The sequence below is a fragment of the Hippichthys cyanospilos genome, chromosome 7 (assembly GCF_059441005.1).
Source record: "Hippichthys cyanospilos isolate Australia breed blue-spotted pipefish chromosome 7, RoL_Hcya_1.0, whole genome shotgun sequence".
NCBI classification, from domain to species: Eukaryota; Metazoa; Chordata; class Actinopteri; order Syngnathiformes; family Syngnathidae; genus Hippichthys; species Hippichthys cyanospilos.
The window spans coordinates 10320356-10341316 of NC_142375.1; the positions used below are offsets into that span (position 1 = coordinate 10320356).

General features: G+C 38.9%; 1 protein-coding gene and 1 long non-coding RNA gene across 9 annotated transcripts in view; one reads left to right on the top strand and one right to left on the bottom strand.

Annotated features, from left to right (window-relative positions):
* Positions 1-3264: 3264 nt before the first annotated feature.
* Positions 3265-15924, bottom strand: LOC148421000 (uncharacterized). 2 transcript variants are annotated; one of them, XR_015866049.1, is made up of 4 exons: positions 15707-15924; positions 12882-12985; positions 8344-8377; positions 3265-3743 (listed from the first exon to the last, which is right to left on the bottom strand). It is a non-coding gene; the product is annotated as an uncharacterized LOC148421000 (long non-coding RNA). The 2 variants fall into 2 exon arrangements; XR_015866048.1 differs by having other exon boundaries at positions 8344-10002.
* Positions 15466-20961, top strand: part of nfixa (nuclear factor I/Xa) — a 139390-nt gene continuing 133894 nt past the window's right edge. For all 7 annotated transcript variants that reach the window (XM_088418532.1, XM_088418539.1, XM_088418535.1 and 4 more), the window contains exon 1: positions 15466-16091. In XM_088418532.1, the coding sequence (XP_088274658.1) occupies positions 16089-16091 (3 nt within the window). In that variant the 5' untranslated portion in view covers positions 15466-16088. The remainder of the gene's footprint in view (positions 16092-20961) is intronic.

The following is a 20961-nucleotide window of genomic DNA, read 5'->3' on the forward strand; positions in this document are numbered from 1 at the left end:
TTTTTTTTTTTTTGTAGGTGTTTTGTTTGTTTTTTTAGCTGGAGATGGATCTTTCAAAAATGTTAGCAAAAATTTTGAAGCTTAAGCTAGCAGGTCAGCGCAGGGCAGTGTGTATGTGCTGGTGATAGACTGTGAGTGTGTATGCGAGTGCACGACAAACGATTTACGCCTTATCATCTACACAAGATGGTCGATGGTCGATGGAAGATGGTTTGATCCTCTGCCATTATGGTTAAAAAAAGATAGAACATGCAACACTTAAATTGAGTTTTCCAAAGTAAAATCTTTAATCATTTGAACATTAGCAAAAAGATATGTTATCTGGTTCAGATAACTAAGTTGATCATTTACTATATATTAGGCAATCATGCCGAGAGTCTCTGGTGTTACACTCTGTCTCATAGTGCGGCGGTGTCTTTGTGCCCATGTCCACTTTGGCTGTGTACACTGCGCCTAGGACAAGGCTCGGTGCTTAGTTAGGATTTTTGGTGGCAATTTCCATATTGCCTGGGGTCATGTGGGAACGGTGCCCACTCCTGGTGTTGTGGGTGCCTACCGAGGCGTGGGGAGATTAAAGCGGGCGCGCTGTGCCACAAAAGGGCCTATCTAGTGCTTTTTAATTCGCCTATATTAGGGCACCGTGCCAAGCTAGCTCCCTGCTATGGCAAACACTCCATAACTGGCACCGCAAGTACTCCCACCAAGAAAGAGAGGGAGAGAGAGCATGAGAAGACTTTCATTCTCTTTTTCACACACTTTGGACACATGCTTGCATGCTTGTAATTAGCAGTCTGTTGCCTTTGCTAGTTTGCGGGGGGGGGGGGGACTCCCAGCGTTATCATTCACATCCCATTACCTTCGCCAAGCCTCCAGGAAGGTATTAATATTTTTTATCAATGTGGTTTTAGTTATTTAGTCTCCAAGCCAACTCATCTATCAGTACCACTGCCTGCCCGACTGAATGTATGCTTTGTACAAGCCTAACTGGAAAACTAATACTCCAAAACTGGGTGTGGAACCAAGAAGAATTTATTGCGGATCCGGAAATCAGATCCAGGAATTTTTAATGTATCATTTATCAGGGCAAAAACTCCACCTGCCGGACACAGGTGTTTGGCCTCGGCAGAGGTCGGCGCTCTGTTGAGTGCTCTTGTTTATTTGGTTTGTTTGATTGAATGTTCATGCATAAACTATTCAACCTATTTACAATTAAATGGGCAAAAGTGGGTATCTGGACAGAACCAGACATTTCTCAAAATGAAATAATAAGCGGATAAATCTAAATACAAAAAAAAAAAAACCCTCATTTATTCCGTGCGGCATGGTACCAAATGCTTCATGGCCTGGTGACTGGCACCGCTGCCTGACATTGCACAGGTGTTTGGCCCTGGGGGAGGACTGCGTTATACTGATTGCTATTGTTTTTGCACAGGATTATGGCAAACCTACTTGCTCAACACAAACCTGAAGAAAAATAACTTTTTAATGTGGACAGGGATTAATTTGCTGCTCCAGGATTTGTCTGAACCGTCGCACCAACCTATATCAAGAACCAATTCAGATTTTAAGTCTGCAAAGCAGATAGTCGACTGACTTATAAAACATAAAACAGGTTTTAACTGTTTGGCAAAAGTCTGTGGACTTCACCAATATGTTTGTTTGCCAGATTTTTAAAAAGAAGACTGCTTTACACCAGACTTTTTAGAGCAATCATGCATGGGACAAGGTTGAGTTCAGTTTAATAGAATTCAATTTTGGTGCAGATCCAGGCAAACTCGCAGATCTGGGATTTATTTATTTTTATTACAAACATCGGTGTGTCTTGGCAGCAATCTTTGCTATTAGAGAGTGATAGAACCTTTTTGTTAAGTTTGGTTTGTTTAGGTGATGGAGTCAGCAAAAAGTACTCACACTAAGACTTGGGCCCAGAAAATATTTGGTCCTTGGTACTTACTTTAAGTTGGCAAATTGGCCTTGGTGGAAGTAGGCACTCAAGCACTCATCAGTAAGTTTTTTTTTTATAATGTGAAAGTAAACAAACAATTTGATAAATAATTGCAAACAAAAAAAAAGACAAAACTTTTGTTTTTAGTTTGGCCTCAGTTGATTTAGTTTTGTGTATTTTGTGTACTCCGGTCGGTGTATGTAGACAGTCACAGCAAACTCATCAGCTGTGTTTATGCATGTGTGTATGTGTGAGTTTATGGATATTCATGCCCCCTCATGCCCTCGGGGTGGTGGCATGCAGCTAAAGGGCTTGTGCACATCCATTGGGGTGAGCGTGCGTGTGTCACGTCTCTTAGGTCTCTTTCCTTGTAGTCGTAGTCCAAATTCGCCCTCCGAGGCAGCGCACTGGCATCGCTGCCATTGAATTTGGGAAAACCTTTGTTCCATCCCTTATAATCCCCATCCAGAATTGTGATGTCATGACATGAGTGTTAAATCGAAACTTCTTCTCAATCCTCCATGCGTTTCTTCACCCTCTGTTTCCCACTTTCAGGCGGGACAAGTTACATGGTAGGACAACACGAGGCACGGCACATTATACGGATGAAGCGTGTGTGTTTGCGCATGTGTGTGTGCATACAAACGCCTGCGTTAATCCAAGTCTCTCCGAGCATCTGGAGCCTCGACACAGTTTAAAGGGCTGGCTTGGTCTGCTCCGAGCTGGACCGGCATTCGCAAACACACACTCACGCACACGCACTGTCACAGCTATCTGGGACACCAGAAGGCCTCGGCAAAGCCAAGGCAGTGGCTGCCCACCTTGGCACCACGAGGTGGGGCTGTGTTGGCGCTTTGAGGGGGGACAGAAATGGCAAGGGATGGAGAGGAGGAGATGGATGGGAGTTGGGGGGCTGGGGCACCTGGCGCGGGATAATAACCCTGGGAAAATGCCCGAAATTGCAGAGGGTGGAGGAGTGTGTGAATGAATTAAGGTGTGCGAGCAAGTGTTTGGGTGCTAAAGGCGCCGACCGATTGAGGCGCTATGTCCTTATGTTGTTGTTCTGCAGTCACGGCCTGGTGGGGTGGGTGCCGCTTTTCGTTCATGGGTGAACAATGAAGAAATTTACTCTGAGCCTCTATAGCCGTATTGCTCAAACAGAAAAGGAGCACTGCACCAATGGAAAAAAAAAAAAACGAAAATCCCCCACAACAATGTGCCCGCCTGTTTCTCCAGTATTAAACAATGGACCTTAGAAACCGGCCCAACGATTTTGGAAAAGAAATAAAAAAATAAGTTGTACTACAGTTGGACAAGTATCCAGAAGACAGCTGTTTATTTTTGCCTTTTTATTGTTCATTAATAAAAATAAGACACAAGAAAATAGTAAAACCAACTTAAAACCAAATTAAAATATACTCTATATACAGTGCCAAAATCAACTCATTAGGAATGCTTGGAATCTTCGGCCAGCGAAAAATTTCCTATGAAAATGGCAAAAAAAACACCAAAAAAACGTTTTTCGGCCAAACCACATTTGAAACAAGCTATAAGTTTGAAAATTGATTCTGTGATGACGCAAAAACCAGCAACCGTCTGTTTGAATTTCACACAAGCACACAGATGGAGAGGGGTGTCACTTAGTGGGCAACTACTGTAAAGCATTTCAGCATGTCGAGAAAAGAGAGCACAGCCAAGCGTCACCTCTTTCCTGAGACTCTGGGCGAGCCAAAGAAAGACTTACCAAGGTAGACAAATAACGTCACGTCACATGCCAAACGCGTGTTGCAAAGGCCACCTACAAAATAAATACAACAAATAATAAATAGAAAACAATGAAATAGACATAGTAGACTTTTATTTTGGAGTTGTTCTCAAGTAGTCAGCCAAGTATTGGTACACATTTCTGCCAACAGTTAACTACGTACGGAGTGCTTCAGTTTTTGGCCAAGTGTTTCTATTCTTCAGTTTACAGTTTCGGCCAAGCATTTTCATCACTAATGGTTTACAACAAAGATGTCTCAATTAGCTCAATTAGCTGTTACTGTCGCAATGTAGGCTTTTTTTTTAAACATAGGTTTTTGAAGGCCACCAAGTGACAAACTAGTCTGGGTTTATACATTTAAGTTCAGTAAAACACAATGTGGACTATTAGGGATACTACATTTATTTAGCCATTTTCAGCAGTACAAAGTTAATATTTTGCCCACTTAATTTGATATTGACATTATTTATCATATTGTACATCATTGTACAATTGGTAACTTTTTGCCACTCGCTGTCAACTAAAAAAGAAATCACATACGTTCATTATGGCTGAGTTTGTGAATGTCACATGAACAAACCTAGAAAATAGGTGAACCATGACAGGTCATTCCCTGAGCCCTGCTGTGTCATTTCCAAGATGGATATGTTTTTTTTTTTTTTTTAACCTAAATAATTTACTAATCACATTAATTATAGACAAAATACAGGACTTTTCTTACTTACTTACTCCTGCTGAAAATGGCTTAATAAGTTAAAATGGCTTAATAAGTTTACCCCATATACTTTGGTTTGCAGTATCTGATAGTTCAACACAAATCTTGCTGCTCTAAGTTCTTCAGTCATTTGCAGACAGGGGGTAGGGTCAGAGGTTTGGAGGTGATTAGCTCCTGGCCAGGGAGCTTACGAGAAGTCGGAGAGGCCGGCTGGAACAAGCCATTGGTGGGGCATGAGCACAGCAACAAAAGGGCTCAGAACTATCTAAATCCGAGTATCAGTTCAGCACCCTTTCAAGCTTATGTTTGTAGACACACACATAGGTCAAATGAGGTAGACGGCAAAACCATCCTGGGTGCAGTCTGAAGCCCCCTCCCTCAACAACCCCTCCATTACGCACATGCACCCACATGATGCCGTCTTCTCTGCTTAGCACCGCAGATGCCCAAGTTGCCCTGCAACAGCTGTCTCACCATGTGCCCAACCAAGTGTTGCCACCCAATGGAGGGGAGAGGAAGTGAGGAGCAGCAGGAGGAGAAGGCGGGTGCAGGAAAGGAGGGGAGAAAGTCATGAATATTCATTTGGGCCGTTTTGTTTCAGTCCCCCTCATCCCTTCCCTTCATGAAAAATAGTGAATTTTATCATTGGGCAAGAATTTGGAAATTGTGAGCAAAGTGCTAATCTCAATGTTTTTCCCATTGTTTGTATGCTGGATTTAGTGGAGGTGATATAGCCAGCACTCATGAAATAATGTACCCCCATCTTGCACCCCCTCCTCCTGCTCCCAATTTCCTGGTCACGGGATGCCCCCCTGGAAGCAAAGTGAAGAGGGAGGGAGCCTAAAATGATGAGCCGCCCTCCAATTGGTGACCAACACGCCGGGCGACCAATAAAATAGTGAGGGAAGCATGGTAACAGCGGGGGCACGAAGAGTGGGGTATTTTCAAATGCAGACGCCGGTCCAAAAAGTCAGATGCCGGGTCCAAACTCCATTCCAGCGATGGAACAAAATGGACGCCAGGCATGGTGCGCCGCCATTTTGGGAGCAGTGTTTGGCGTATGTAAACAGTGTTTCTTAATAATGATGAAAAGAACAGTTTGAAACGCAGAGGTGAGGACTCAAACTGGCCTCAAGAAGCGCCAGCTTCTCCCAAATAATGAATGATAATATATTATAAACATTCCACATAAACATTGGGCCACTGTTACTAAGATGCTCTCAAATTTACAAGCCAAATAACGTACGCTAACAAGGCCTGAGCTGCATCGCAATTCTGCCTTTACAAAGAAAAAAAAAGAAGCTCAAACATATGTGTTTATCAATATGTCTATGATTGCTGTGGTGGTTTTATGTGTGAATCAATATGTCTATGATTGCTGTGGTGGTTTGCCCTTTAGCTACTTGAATATCAAAATAATACAATAAGGGAATCATAGTTAGAATTTTTTTTCTTTTATTACTGTATTACTATTATTCGTTACTATTATATCTATGATTATTACTATTATTGTTTCTTTTATTATTGCTATTAATATTTACTTTATATGATGAATAAATCAATTCAATAACTAATTTATATTTTTATTATATATTTTAATGTATTATTTATATTTTATTATACAATATAGCAACCCGAGTGAGGGTAAGTGGCTCGCTATAGATGATGCATTGTCTAGATGAGTTGTATTGATTGAATTTTAACAACATAAATTAATTCTCATGAGCTGGCTAAACATTCCCATACATGCACGAACATATGATGTTGCTGTTGCGGGCTTTGCGCAACATTGGGCATGCCCCTGATAAGTACTCTGTCAAAAATAACCCAATTACCTGACTTTCAATGTCGTTTTGAACAAAATCCCCCAAATAATGGGTTGTTTCTTACAACATGACAAAAATGACATGAAATTATACAGAAAGTAGTTTTCACCCACAATATTACAATTGTGATTTAAAGTGCAATTATATTTTCTAGCAAAAGATAATGGAAAATCAAGCATTAATATAAACGACAGATTATGTATTTATTACCATCAATGTGTAAGGGGCAAAATTTGGACCCAGAATCAGACTGTACGTGGAAGCAGAAAAGTAGTAGCAGTCCTTATACACAGAAATCTATCATAACAACAGCGCGCATTGGAAGCCAGACACAACAAAATCAAAGTAACTTGACTACATATTTTACCATCATTTTTGAGCAGTGCCTTAAAAGGGGTGAATATTTTTGCTTATTTTTGTCTTGAAATCGAATGTTGTTGTTTTTTTTTTTGGAAAAAGTACAACAAGGAGGTGTGCAAAACTCAAGGACAGATGGATGCAAGTGTCGAGCACGGTGCCAGAAAAACAATGGCGCTCTTTTCCTTCTATCTGCTGTCGTACGCCATGCTAAGTAAACGAGGATAAAGATCTCAAGTCAGATCTCAATAAAAGAAAATAAACTTTGAGGGAGGGAAAAAGTGGCGAGAGGAGCGAGTTGTGTTTGCTCGTTTAATTTTGAAAGGATGAAAGCAGACAGGCATAAAGAGGGGCAGACGCGGGGAGATCACGGCGTCGTGTCGCGTATTGGCGAGTAGCGCACGGCACAGTCTGCCTCCTAAAGCAATAAATCTGAAACAGCATAATAGATAAACGCAACTCGGAACACAAAACACCCTGCGAGGAAAAACTAATAAAGAACGAAGTGATTAAGTGGAATCAGAGCTCTTAGGCGCTATCTGGAGATGAGGCGGGAGTTTGGAGGGGGGGGGCTTTGCCACACAAAGACCAGAACGGGCCAACACAACAGATGAGAGAGCATAGGGACGGGGGGCCCGGGAGAAGCACAGAGGCGAACGACAGATAGACAGACAGAGGAAAGGAGCCATGGAGGAGAGCGACAAAGTGAGGGATGGATGGGGCAGTGGATCAGAGAGAGCCTCTAGTGTGTCTTGCTCTCGCTTTAAACCAGAGCCAGGAAAACAGATTAGGACTCCTCTTTTCTCCTGGGGCAGCACACACACCCGCGCACATTCACCCTTTCTCCTCTATGACTATTAAAATAACTCCTCCCAACTTTGACACTGACCTGCCCCGTCCAAAGCGGTGCTGATGCTGCCTCCCTCACACTTTTGGGATTCAGACGCCGTTTAGGCCCGTTTAGGTGAGCCACGGGGCCTCATGTGACGTTTGCTTACCGTTTAGGAAACAAAGACGCTCAAACACAGTTCGAGCAAGCGAGAGTGGGACAGTGTGTCCTTGAGAGATGGGTGTTTCACTCCATTGGGCTCGCGACCGTATTTGGCAGCGTATTTGGGGCCTACGGTATATACTACATCGGCATGAGGCGATAGAAACCTGAATGTTTTTCCAGATTAGTTTTTATTTTCGCCCTTAAAAGTGACAATATGTAAGATTTAGACCGTTTTTCATTAAAAATGCAGAAAAATGATTGTAAATTTCAAAAACTTGCAAATAAATGTGTTCTTCAGGACCAACATTATGTACTCAATATAGTCATAGCTCTATAGTTATATAATTGTCATTAAATTATATTAGAGGCTACCATGTCTATTATAGCTACGGACAGCAGGAGGGGGACTTTGCATTGCTACATTTACCGCAATGCCCCAAAGATACACATTCTCCCTTTAAAAAAAATCTGTATTTGTCATTGTTCGTCTATTAATGTCATTAATTTCTTGTTTACTTGGCAAATTGCAAGGAAAGTACTTGTGCTTCTGCTCCATTTAAATGACTTCCGTCATTTTTTTCTATTTATTTATTTAATATGAATATATTTACTTGTTTTCCATGTTTCTGTATATCTGTGCATAGTGGTTTTACTTTGTATATAAAACAACAAAAACAACAGGAAAATATGCCCAAAACTGAAAAATAATCTACATTTCAGAATTGTACAAAACATACATACCTTTAACTTTAACTCCAAGGTGGTTTGAGATGAACTGGACAGAAGCGTGAAATAAGAACAACCAAATTATTATGGGAATTTTAAGAAGGAAAAAAAAATATCTCTCCAATGTAGAAACATTGACTAAAGTATTGAACAGCATTATCTGCCTATAGTGGCAAACATAAAAGCACATTTGAGTAGGCAGACCTTGGAGTAAGACTCCATTGTCTTAAATGAACTTTTTTTTTATTTTAATACATTTTTTCACGTAAAAACGCTTGCCAGGTGTCTGTGAGAAATTCTGTAAAAATAAAATCTATATATTTATCCCCCAAAACAGATCTAATCCCTAAATGTCTACAAAAAAAACAAAAAACAAAAACTAAACTTGAGTACTACCTCTACTACCACCGGTTCTTGTAATGTTTATTGGTGATGCAGTGTTCAAATCAAAGTGCAAACTTTGAAACTTCAAATTTTTTGAAACTTAAAATACAAAATTATGGTCATGTAGAAAAAGCGGCAATGGGTCGTACCTCCATCTCTCGTGGGATGAGGAAGCAGACCCTTCGGTAGATAATGGTATCAAAATCACTGGACTTCCTATTCTAAAACCTACAGGTACAATATCAAAATACAAAACAGACACTTTATAATCTAATACAATTTATTTTTTGAGCTTGTTTCCAAGGGCAATCATTTGGCTAGGATATCTCATGACCTTTGTCGCAGACAGATGTTGAGTTTGATAACACGAAAGAAGCTGAACTGGAAGTACGAGGTTTCTTTTCATAAGAGCAATAAGACAAGATTAAAATGCCCCATTAAAGATGAAAGTGCCCGCTAAGTCATAGAAAAATGCTTCCTGGTGTTATATCATTTAATTATGGATGATTGCTGTGTGATATTCTTAGCAAAAGTATGTAGGACATATTCAAGTTCTTCATGTATCTGCCTCTTCTTTAATGATAGATTATTTTAGACCTGTCACATAAATATATGAATAAACATCTAGCGTATGAGGCCAAAAGCTGTTGCTGCTTTAATTTGCTTTTTCACAGCAGTCATTTCTTCTTAGTTGTAATAGCATTGGCAGGATAATACAAAAACAATGTCCACAAAATTCGGCCCATTACATTTTGATGAGGATCAGGAGAAAAGTGCTGATCAAGGGCTCGGTATTTACTCTTTGTGTTGTCATGGCTACAAGACCTTTATGCAATATTACATTCAAAAAGATGAAAAAAAAACGTAATCACTTCATACAGTAAATCTGGACATAAAACTTTGTATGCGTAGTTGTACAGTTGACTTCATTCCTTATTCAAGCTTGTTTGCACAATAATGCATTATATTGAGACTTAAAGTGGAAGGTAAATCAATTACTTCGGTTCTTGCCGTTATTTTCAGTGCAGTGTGTTTTGGCACTACATTTTACACTACTGTGCATAGCTATGATACTTGTAAATGTCTCGTTTTGTTTTTGTTTTTTCATCACACTTTACTTTGAGTAGATATTTTACAACAAACAATTATCTCCAGCAAGCACAGTGCCATACTGGATGAAATGGCTCACATTTCAGATGTTCGGTTTCATCTTCATCTTCCAATGAGAAATTGTTGGGTAATCGATCCTGATGCTGCTTTTATGAGCAGTTTGATCATTAACACATTACTCTGTAAGGGTCTTTGTACAATACAATGTTTGCTTCTGTGCCTGCTATCGTTACATTAGATTAAAAAGGCCCTAAAGATATTTTTACTTGTTAAAGGTCACTTATCTAAATTCTATGGAAACTTCTTTAGACAGGAAACACCAATCTATCTGCGTATTATGTCGATACTACAAGTACTTCAGTTGTTGAATGTGGACACCAGTTTTTCAGGGGGCCCATATAATACAAAAGTACAGAGAAAAAAATACTGTTGCAGGGAGATCTGGGGAGCGGGCTGCTGAGCTTGTCATTCTGGAGAAATACGAAAACTATTTCCGTATGAGGATACCATAAACTGCTGTAGTTCAAGAAATATGAATCCAAACTGTTTTTCCAAGCTTACATTCTGATTCGGGACGTTCCCAGTGTGCGTGTGTAAGCATGCATGTGTGTGAAAAACCTCCTGGAGGAAACCGCTGCTGGCTTCTGAGCGTCAACCTCCCCAAGTGTGTGAAGTGGGCTGGCAGCAGAGTGGGTGAAAAAAAAAAAAAAAAAGAGGGCACCCTCCATCCCATTTCCATGTGCCAGGGTCTAGCATTCCTCACCCCTCCAAAGGCCGCATAGCAGGACCCATCCCCCACTCTCGCTTTCTTTTTCTCCTTCAATCACTCCTCTAATAATTTCCCTTCCGTACGCACCTACTTATATTCTCAATCATTTCCTCACTTGCCTTCCTTCCTGCAAAGGAAGATTCCCGTCTTTGTGGCTGCTCTATTAGCATGGCTCCGGGTGAGCATGCCGAGGTCCATCCGGGCCAACGTTTGTGATGCTAGACAACACTTGTGCACTGTGCCCAACTGCCCGCCTGCCTCTCTCGCCTACTCAAACAAAAAGGACCTTGTTTGTTCCCTACTCTCATTCCCCTTGCTGCACTGCTCAAATGGAGGCACAAACGTTTCAGGACCATTTCTTCCAGTTAACATTTGAGCAGTGCAAGAAAAAGACACATTGTAAGAAGCCCACTTCCTTCTACTGCCTAATTTGAATAAAAATGACCAGCCTCAAGATCAGGCACACCTGCACCTTCCCTCATTGATTGGTGACATTTTGTAGTACATGCAATCTATAAAGTCATTCAAGAAACAAAAAAATATATATTTATATATATTGTGTGTGATCCTTTTCTTTTTACTTCTTGTCAGCCACTGTGAGTTTTTGCTCCATGCTTGAAGGCTACATTAAATGAGAATTTTATTTTGAAGATGCAGACAAAACTTAAAGAATACTTAAATGAAAGATCTACATTTTAGAGCGCCCAAACTGAAACACCATATGAAAGACTGGAAAGACATTCAGCCTTTTCCGCATAACTTATATACTCAATTATCCATCCATCCATCAAGAAGTGCCATATAAAATACAAATATACATGCATACCCTCAGCCCTGCATAATTTCCACATACAAATAGACAAATAAAAAATTTGCATATGCTTATACATAATTCCTCACATTATATAATTATATCACAAAATACAGAATCGTACACACAATACTAGGTACAACTGCTATCTATATCGTGTTTCAGCATATATTATTTAAATAACCTCACTTTTACTCTTCCACATTCACATTAGAATTAACATACAAAAAAAAACTTTTCCTGCTTTTGCTTCCAATGAATATTTTCAGGTATGTTGAGCCTCCAAATGATAATGCTATTGGAGGCCGATTTTGAAGGAATTCTAGTAGTTTATCTACATGGACATTTGCTATGCAATTTGATATGATAATAAAAAGGTGAGATAGCGTTTTCCAGATATCCGATGATTCTATGAATGGCCCATTATTCCTTTTTTTCGGGTGATTGTCTTTATAGGTTCTTTTTGCTTAAAGCTCTACTATATTGAAATACAGTAATTGTAAGCCCAAGTGTTCATCTAAAAAAAGGTCAAGTTATCATTCCTAAAATATATAATATGTATTATTGTAAGCCACTTGTATTATGATGCATACACTCAAAAAACAATTCAAAAAAGATTATTGAATTATGGGTCAAAAAAGGACCGACCCAATATGTAAATCTTTTTGACCCAGTTGTCTGTGTAATTTTCCTCAAAACAACTTCAAAATTAGTCCTTCTGTACATGACAACCTCAAAAAATTGATTGTTTTATATTATACAAGTCAAAAAATCATATTGACCCAATATTGGGTCATCCTGTGACACATACTTAGGTTCTTTTTGACTCAACTGTTTTTAGAGTGTATAGGTAATCAGTAATAATACTAATAAATTATGCATAAAAACTTAATTTAAGTCTACCGTACAGTATTTAAATAAAAATAAAGTACATTTACAAATGTGCTCACTTAAAAAATGTTGTGGTATTTTAGTGATGGCTGTTTGCTTATACAAGCTCCATTTTGAGAGATATTGTTGTTATCCAAATACACAAGGTACTGAATTAATCATTCTTCTACACACTGAAAAAGACGTTGGTTCATAATATAGGATATCCTTGCTCTTTCACTTTAATTTATTTATTTAAAATTTTATTTCCAAAAATTGTTGTATTGTGTAGCTTTGAAATAACATGATTTCGTGAAGTCAAATTTTTACGTTCAATTCCTCGTTTTGCGGTCGTTTTCTTGAGTCATGCACGAAAACATATTTGTTTATACAGAACTGTATGTGAACTCTAGGGCTGCACAATATTTTTTAAAAATAGCCACCTAGATAAACCTTGAGGCCAGAGTATTTTTTCCGCATGAGAAAAACATTCTCATGCTGCAAAATAAAGCTGTTTCCTTTATGTTCAATCTCGCAATAATTTCGATATTTCAATATTCAAAACCCGTATGAAAAATGCTCTAATGGAACGTAGCAAATTAAACTCACGTGGTGGTGTGCTGTGACGACTTGCTTCAGTTTGGCCTTTCTGGGGCTTCCATTTCAGCCCGCTTAGGCCTCGGTCTGTTCGAGTCTGTATACGCTTTACCATTCTGAAAACCGTGAGAATGTTATTGGCTGGTGTGCAATGAAGCAAATCTTTCCAATTGCTCTTTGTTTTATGTACTTTAAAAGAACTGTTCCTGGACTATGGCCTGTGACAGCAAGTATAAAATAAACGAAAAGAAACGAGGTCAAAGCACAATAAACATATGGCGTCATAATGAGGCATGATACATCGTTATTAAGCCACATTCATTGTATACATGTTTGTCCTCTATTTTGCATTATTGATTCAGGTCATATGTTTTAATGAACAAAATAATTGTTTTCTCCTGACGGAAAGGTGTGATTTTTTTTCGCTTTCCCTTCTATTTCAATTTTTTTTAAAAAGTTTGTTGTTGCTGCAAGGTGATTTTAACACCTTTATTTAATTTCACTTTGTGTTTGTATATTACTCGAATGTTGGCGATTATTTTTATCAAACAATTTTCCTGCAATGAACATTGCTCAACCCTGATGAATTACTTTTTGTAGTAAACAACGAAGCACAATTCACTCTAATCATTAAAAAAATGATTAATTCGTTATTTTTAACAAACACGGAGCACTTCAATCAGTTTTTGGGGCCCTCGTGACACAGACCTCACTAACGAATTCACATATAAATGTTAAACAAATTGTGCTTGTATTTTGGGTACAAATTGCAGCTATAGTCTTTCATTTATATGAACAAATAAAATTGACAAATTAACCCCCCCCCCCCCCCCCCCCAACCCCACACACACACTATTAAACTGGAAATTTTCCAAATATCCCTTGCTCCCAATCAGGCAGCCTCTGCAACAACATCAAAAAAGTCATAGTAATAATAATGATAGTAATAGTAATAATAATACATGGCTTTCGATGCGCAGTTTTGTTTATCTTCCTGATATTTTGTTGGGGGGCGCTCTGAAAAGAAGTGACGTCAAATACAAATAAATAATTTTGCAACAATATTGATTAAAAAGAAATGCGTCAATTGAGATGTCTGAAAGTCATTTTTATTTTTTCAATAAATAAATAGTAAAAATATAAAAAGTACAGTTTAGTATATTATGAATCATTTTTTCAGTTTTTAGGATTATTTTTGATTGTGTCACATGGTAAAATAAAATCTCTAAATTTGAGACGACAAATACTTTAAAAAATCATTGGTGTGTGTGTGTGTGTGTATGTGTGTGCGTGCGCGCGCGTACGTACGTGATAGGGCCTACTCACTCTTTATTCTGCTTTACATTCACACGCCAACTTGAGAAATCCAAATGAGGCCATACAACCCCCCTCCCCAAAAAATATCACAAATTCGATTGGGTGATAAATTATTCACATGACCAAATGTGAGACGAGGTCATCGGTAAATATTTAATGAGACGTCATATTGCAGGAATGTCTGCTTGAAATAAGACGGATAACGACACACACACACACACACACACACACACACACACACACACACACACGCACACACACTAATCATTTATGAATTTCGGAGGATATGTATTAATCGTAGAAATGTTGTTCAATAATATTACCCTTTAATTATGACTTAAATCTTTCTTTCTTTCCTTCTTTATGTAAACTATTTTTTCCTGAAGAGGGCTTAATACTGACTCCTGGAAAACACGTTTGGGGGGGGTTAACCTTTGGGCCAGGTCAAATTTGCGCTTCATTCCAATTCATGCATTGATGCCCAAATTGTACTCTATCGTTCAAAGGTTTGACGTCACCCAGACAATCTTGTTCTCCATGGAAACACACAACCCAGATAGTTTAATGGCGGTAAAGAAATAAGACGATTTAGTATATTTTAAAAAAGGGAGAGTAATTTTAAAATGTATATTTTTGGTGGTATAGCTCGCATGATTTTCCAAAATGTTGCAAAAAAAAGTTTTGGCACCTATCGCGAACTAAGTATACTCTAAACACTTGATATTGTTCAGGAAAGTTGAGGAATGGTCGAAAGGTTAATAAATGGGGGCTATCCGGGAATATAAACTCCGTTTGATCCGTATCCCTCATTTTGGGAGCCTCCAGCACTAGGTTTTTTGTTGTTGTTGTTGTTGTTGTTTTGCGCACTTTGCGTCCCGATTGCGCCACATCAGAAAAGTGGAAGAAACACACCTAACACACTCATACGTACGCTCACACACGCGCGCGCGCACATCACACTTGGGTGGGAGGAAGCCTTAATCCCCGCCGGTTCTCCTAATGCTCCTAAAGCCGCAGCTGCTCGCTGTAGCTGCTCCGCAAACTCCGGACGGCGTTTATTAATAATTCAGTCCTCCTCCTTACCTTCGCCGCACCTAAATAACCGCTTTGTGGTTGCAGTGTAGCGCAAGCAAGGTGCGCGTGTGCATTTTGTAGATGCTGATTTTAGTGCGGAGCGGAGTGTTCCAATTTTACGTAGAGAGCTTCATTTTTTTTTAAACTCATCGAATCAGTCCCTGCTCTTTCATCTTGAAGTGGGGGGTGGCGTAGAGGGGTTCAAGGGTGCCCCCCACCCACAATCGACGTGCAACTGCGCGTTCGTATCCGCGCACAAGCACAGAGAGAGAGAGAGAGAGAGAGAGAGAGAGAGAGAGAGCTGGAGAGAGAAGGAGAAATAGAGAGAGCCAAGTGCGTGTCGAAAACAGATCAAGCGCAAGAAGCGCGAAGCGGCCAACACTTCTTATATTTTGATTATTATTTTTAAAAGTAGCCACATAGAGCAGGAAGGGACAAGGACTTACTGTGCATCCCGTCCCACTTGTCTTTCCCAATTTGTGCGTGCGAGGAGAGTGCAGACGCGGAGCGATCTGCAAGGACAAGTTTGGCCGCAGAAGGACGCAAGGCGATTACACTTTTGGCGCGGACGTCTCGCAGCATGGCCGAGCGCCGTTAAAAAAAGTCGCAAGAGCTTTTTCCCCCTGTCGTCTTTTTGCTGCCTCTCACAGTGGACTCACTTTTTGAGTGTGTCTGTTTTTTTTTGTGACGTGTGCGAGTGTGTGGAGGCTTCCGGCTACAAACCAAGAGAGCAAGTCTTCCTCCCTCTCTCACTTTTTTTTTTTTGGAAGCTGAACTTTTAAAGGAAAATGGGGCATTGAGAGTGTTGGCAAATCTCCCTGCGCTATAATGGTACGTGCTGTGTAACTCAATAGTTTGTCTTTGTTGACTGCATGGACACGTGTGTGTGCGTGTGTGTGCGTGTGTGTATAAGTGAACGTTAGTGATGTAACTAAATGTTGTTGTTTGAGCTTTTTGACTTCTTGGATGCAGGCCCTGATCACACCTGGGAAGACTTAGTAAAATTATTAAAATTTTAATATATATAATTCCTTCAACTGTCACAATCAAATTGGGCAAAACGTCAAACAATCAGACAAATGTTTACTGCTATTTTTTAAAATAGTTTTAGACCTATCCAGTGCAGTAGTTCTCAGCCTTATTTCATTGATGTAGCTCCTGCAATTTTTTTCAGCCAAATTTCCCCTAACCAACAAAAAACATTTAAGAAATCACTCATAACAGAATTCTCTGGCATCCATAAATGATTTAATAGACATGGGCACTGTATTTACCATGATTTCTTCTGGCATATTTTATGTAACTGTCTATTTTTTCTGCCATGGCTGTTGGACAAATGTCACAAATGACAGTGAAAATCCTTTAATACTTCACAAAAAGACAAATGTTTTGCATAGGACTAACTAACACAATTTAGCAGTAACTTGCTTCATGTTCCATTTAATTTTCTCTTAATTTGAAAAGAAAATGTTCTCTTCCTGTCATATCATTAAAAAGCATTGAATTAGATTTCCGATGGAAGCCCTATTAAAATCTCACCAATTCCCTGAAGCGCTTTTACAAAGCCTCGGGTACTTGTCCACCAATTTGCAAACCACTAATATAGTGCCGTGTGTGTGACCCATGGCCTGCAGATTTCTCACCATTACTTTAAAAGCAGCCATGCTTGAAAATGTGATTATCATCCTGTGATACGACTGATATGTTTGCATTAGGGCCACTCTAAGACATACACTCTAAAAAGATGCAGCACCAAGATCTATTAAGACTTTTTTTTTATCTCGATCACCGAGCACTTCATTTGTGTATTTGTGTACTTGATGACACTCTGCAGACTACCATGTAGAGGCGGGGAGGTGAGGCACACAGGAGTCTTTGTAAGCACCCCAACAAGTGTTTTAATAGCCCAAAGAGGATGTGAATGCACTAATGTCGACCTATGGAAATTAGGGAAACCTTGCCAGAAGGAGCTTCTTCTTTTTGTTTCTCAATCTTGCAGCAATATGAAATAGGCTTATTGTCAGTGAAGTTTTTTTTTTTTCAAACACCGCTCAATGTTTATTTAGTAAGTGCATGCTGGAAGATGGAGATTGAATACAGAGAATAAGATGCATCTGCATGTTTCTTTTTTTTGTCTAAAGTACTTAATTTGCTTGCAACAGTTACAATAAGATACCTCCCATAGGATTCAATACTAATACTATCCATGAAATGATGGAAGTTACTTATGTATATAATTTTGTTGTTTACAACAGAACAAAAATACAAATACAAATGTATTGTATGCTAAGAGACTTTTTGCATTTAGTATCTGAAGTTCATCTGAGGCCGAGGTACAATTTTTTTCATATCCCAACCAAGGTGCAGAGACTCACTCATGTATGGAAATTGTTCAATTTCATATAATTTGTTAGCAAAATAAGTTTTGTTACTGCAAATGCATTTGTTCATCAGTCTATGCCAGTGACGCAAAGTGACCAACAGGACAATTATATGCTCTTCCCCAAGAAGACAGTTCCCCCTAATGCCATTTGTACAGTACAAAAGTGAAAGTCATGGATTCCTACACGAGCTTTTCCACCTTTTTGTTCATTTAATCAGGCCAGAATATCACACTTGCGTCAATTTATGAGTCAATTGTGACCATTTCAGTCCTATTTGAGTACATGTGTACTTTGTTATGTTTTGGTTTAGTGCGATATTTTTCAAATGTTGCTTTTGCGGCAAGTTTGCCAACAAAGACTTGTAAACACTGTTGCAAAGGTGTTTACCCCTTTGGGAATAACTGCCAAATAACCGGTAAAAATGTTGCCAAAATAAGCGGCATCTTAACTGTACAACAAGTTACAGTTAAAAAAAAAAAAAAAAAAAAAACAGCATTCTTAACTGTCACGGATCCAAACACAAAAAGTGCCCCAAACACAAAAAGTGCCACTTTTGTTAAAAATACAATTTGATAGCAGCTGTTTTTTTTTCTCCCTGCAATTAGATTTACTGTGTTATTTTTTTGGCATGTTAATGTAAGCAGCCAGGTCACAGATGAATGTACTGCTTTGCTATGTCACTGAAAGGTCCATATTCTGTTGTAAGGCCGTCAATATGCTTCCATCCTTCTGTGGAGGCGTCACACCAAGTGCTAAAACAGATTAAATTCCTCGAAGCTCGCTGAGCTAAAGTCAAGCGTGACGTCGTACAAGTATTGTGTGGTTGTGCCGTAAACGTGTAAAATATACAAAGCTTTCCAGGGGACAGATTGAATGATGACTGGTTCCCATGTTTAATTTCAGCGTCAAATGCAACACATTTTGCACCCAGCTGGTGTTGCATACCAAAACATCAACACAGGCATCTGTAGGCATCTCCAAACTTGTGATTAGTAACATTATCCCGCCAATTATCCTCCATTGGAGGTAAACGAGTCATTAGACATCGGTGTGTCATCGGCAGAAGAATCGCTTCCCCGGCTGTTTATTGATTGCGGTGCGATCGGTTCACAGTCGGTGGTCGCTGAGAAGCGACTTCTCAGTCAAGTGGAGGCCAAGATGTTGGCGGCAGCCATCCTGTGAAGGGGGAGAAGGGCGCTCACACCACCTCGATTATTCCATAGGATTAAAAGGAGTGTTATTTCAGATACGATGTAACCGGGTGCGTTATCTAATTCCATGTGCCGATTTGTTCAGTCATGCTTTGTGATCTGTAATGCAACTCCCCGTTTCCTGCTCGTTGCCGTTAACTCGGCAGAAAGGGTAACCGCACAAAACACCCATGGCGACACAAAAGCTGGATTGTACCAGCACCGACCTCGTTGTTAAAAGCACTTAGAGGCCAGGAGCCAGTGTGGTTTGGCTCACCGAAAGTGCCTCGACAATGAAAAGAAGCTTGAGTTTATCTGGTGTACAGAGGTGGTGAATGTGAGGCCATGGGTAGATTTACACATTTTAATCTCAAGAAATTAATATTAAATGAAAAACGATACTCTTTTATTATCAAATGATGTTGTGCTTTTGCCATGATTGTAATTTATAGGACAAAGCTGTCAAAAATAAGGAAACCTTAAAGATGTTAAAACATACAATCAAAATATTCTTTGGACAATACAATTTGTTTTTGTAAAAATATATTTCCAGTTAAAATTGTACGATCTTTCTCAAACATTTTTCTTAGGCGTGTCAGGTTAATAAATTCATTGTTATCAAACAATTTGAGTTAGTGTTAAATTGTTTGATCTTGTCAATCTCATTTTTAGTTTCTAATTTTCTGCTTTCTATGTGGCGATTAGATCCAATTTTATGCTTCGGACTTCTTCTTCTTGAGTTGCTGGGGTTGGAAAACAAAGGCTAATCACACCCTCAAGTGGATACTGATCGGCCGCCATAGAGTTTGGCATTACCTGATAGGCTCCCAGTGTTGGTGGGAGAGCAGGAGGAAGACATGAAAATGGAAGAGCATGTGTGAGTTGTTGTCCACTGAATGGTAAATTTAACTTAAAATAAACAATCACTCCAGCTGCACCTTTTATAATTGCAGAGTGATATGCATTTTATGTAAGAAGAAGCTTACTTAACATAAAAACACGTCATGTTCAACCCATCACATAAATGCAAATTACCCAGCCATGACTCCAGTTGCGGCTAACAATAGCAACATAGATGCAAATGTAGCAAGCCATGTATCAAAGTGCTTCATTAACTTAGAGAACATCCCTCTTTTGAGTAAATTTGCGACAGAGAAAATGGACGATGCTTTTTTTGAATGGTATTATTCCATGTATATTTATTCAAGTTATTTTCCGATTGACAATAGGAAAAAGCACCATTTCTCCTAAGAGTCGAAACTAAAGGTAGCAACCAGCACTCATTTCAAATGCATCAAGTTTTATCTCAGTCTTTTGATCTGCCACAGTAACACAAGATATTTAAACTGCAAATATTGTTTTCATAGTAAATTTTAAGTGGGGTAAAAGGTGATTGATCTGATCACTTAATTACAGGATAATGTGTTATTTTCAATTTTTTCATGGCACAATTTTTTCTCATAGAAAAGTTGTTCAAACCATTTAGCCATTTACCCATTAAGCCATTCAGTTGGCCTATTTCATGTTAGACCTTGAAAAAAAAATCAAGATTGGCAGCACACAGTTACATCCCTATGGATTCTTTTTCATGAAATCATGAATGCAGCATACCAATTGTTAGACTAGATGGAGATATTACCAGTCAATTTGATAAACTTGAGTATGATTTTGATTTTATTGAAACATTTTCTGCTGCTCCCAATCAGTAATATGGATGTGACATTTTCCTAAATATGCCAGCCCTCTTTAATGGAAGCTAATTAAAGACAGTTTTGGTTGGCTTGCATGAACTATGACAAAGTATTAAAATAAAGGCAAATGTTCTTCCTCTATTTCAAATCTTTGTTTTTGTAAGTTTTAAGTTATCAAAAAATATGTTATTTTTGTTCAGTTATTTTGTCATAATATATTATTAAACCAATGAACATAATATTTGGGTACTGTAAGTGTTTTCTGCTGCACATCAAAATTGGCCAAACGATCCAGATAAATCAGGCCTTAGAAATGGTATAATTTATGATGAAACAGTTTTTTTTCCAAGGAAAACATTTTATAAGTAACAACACGCACTCTTTAGTCATGTAAACATGCCAAAATATGAACATGATCTATCGTGGTCTCATATTA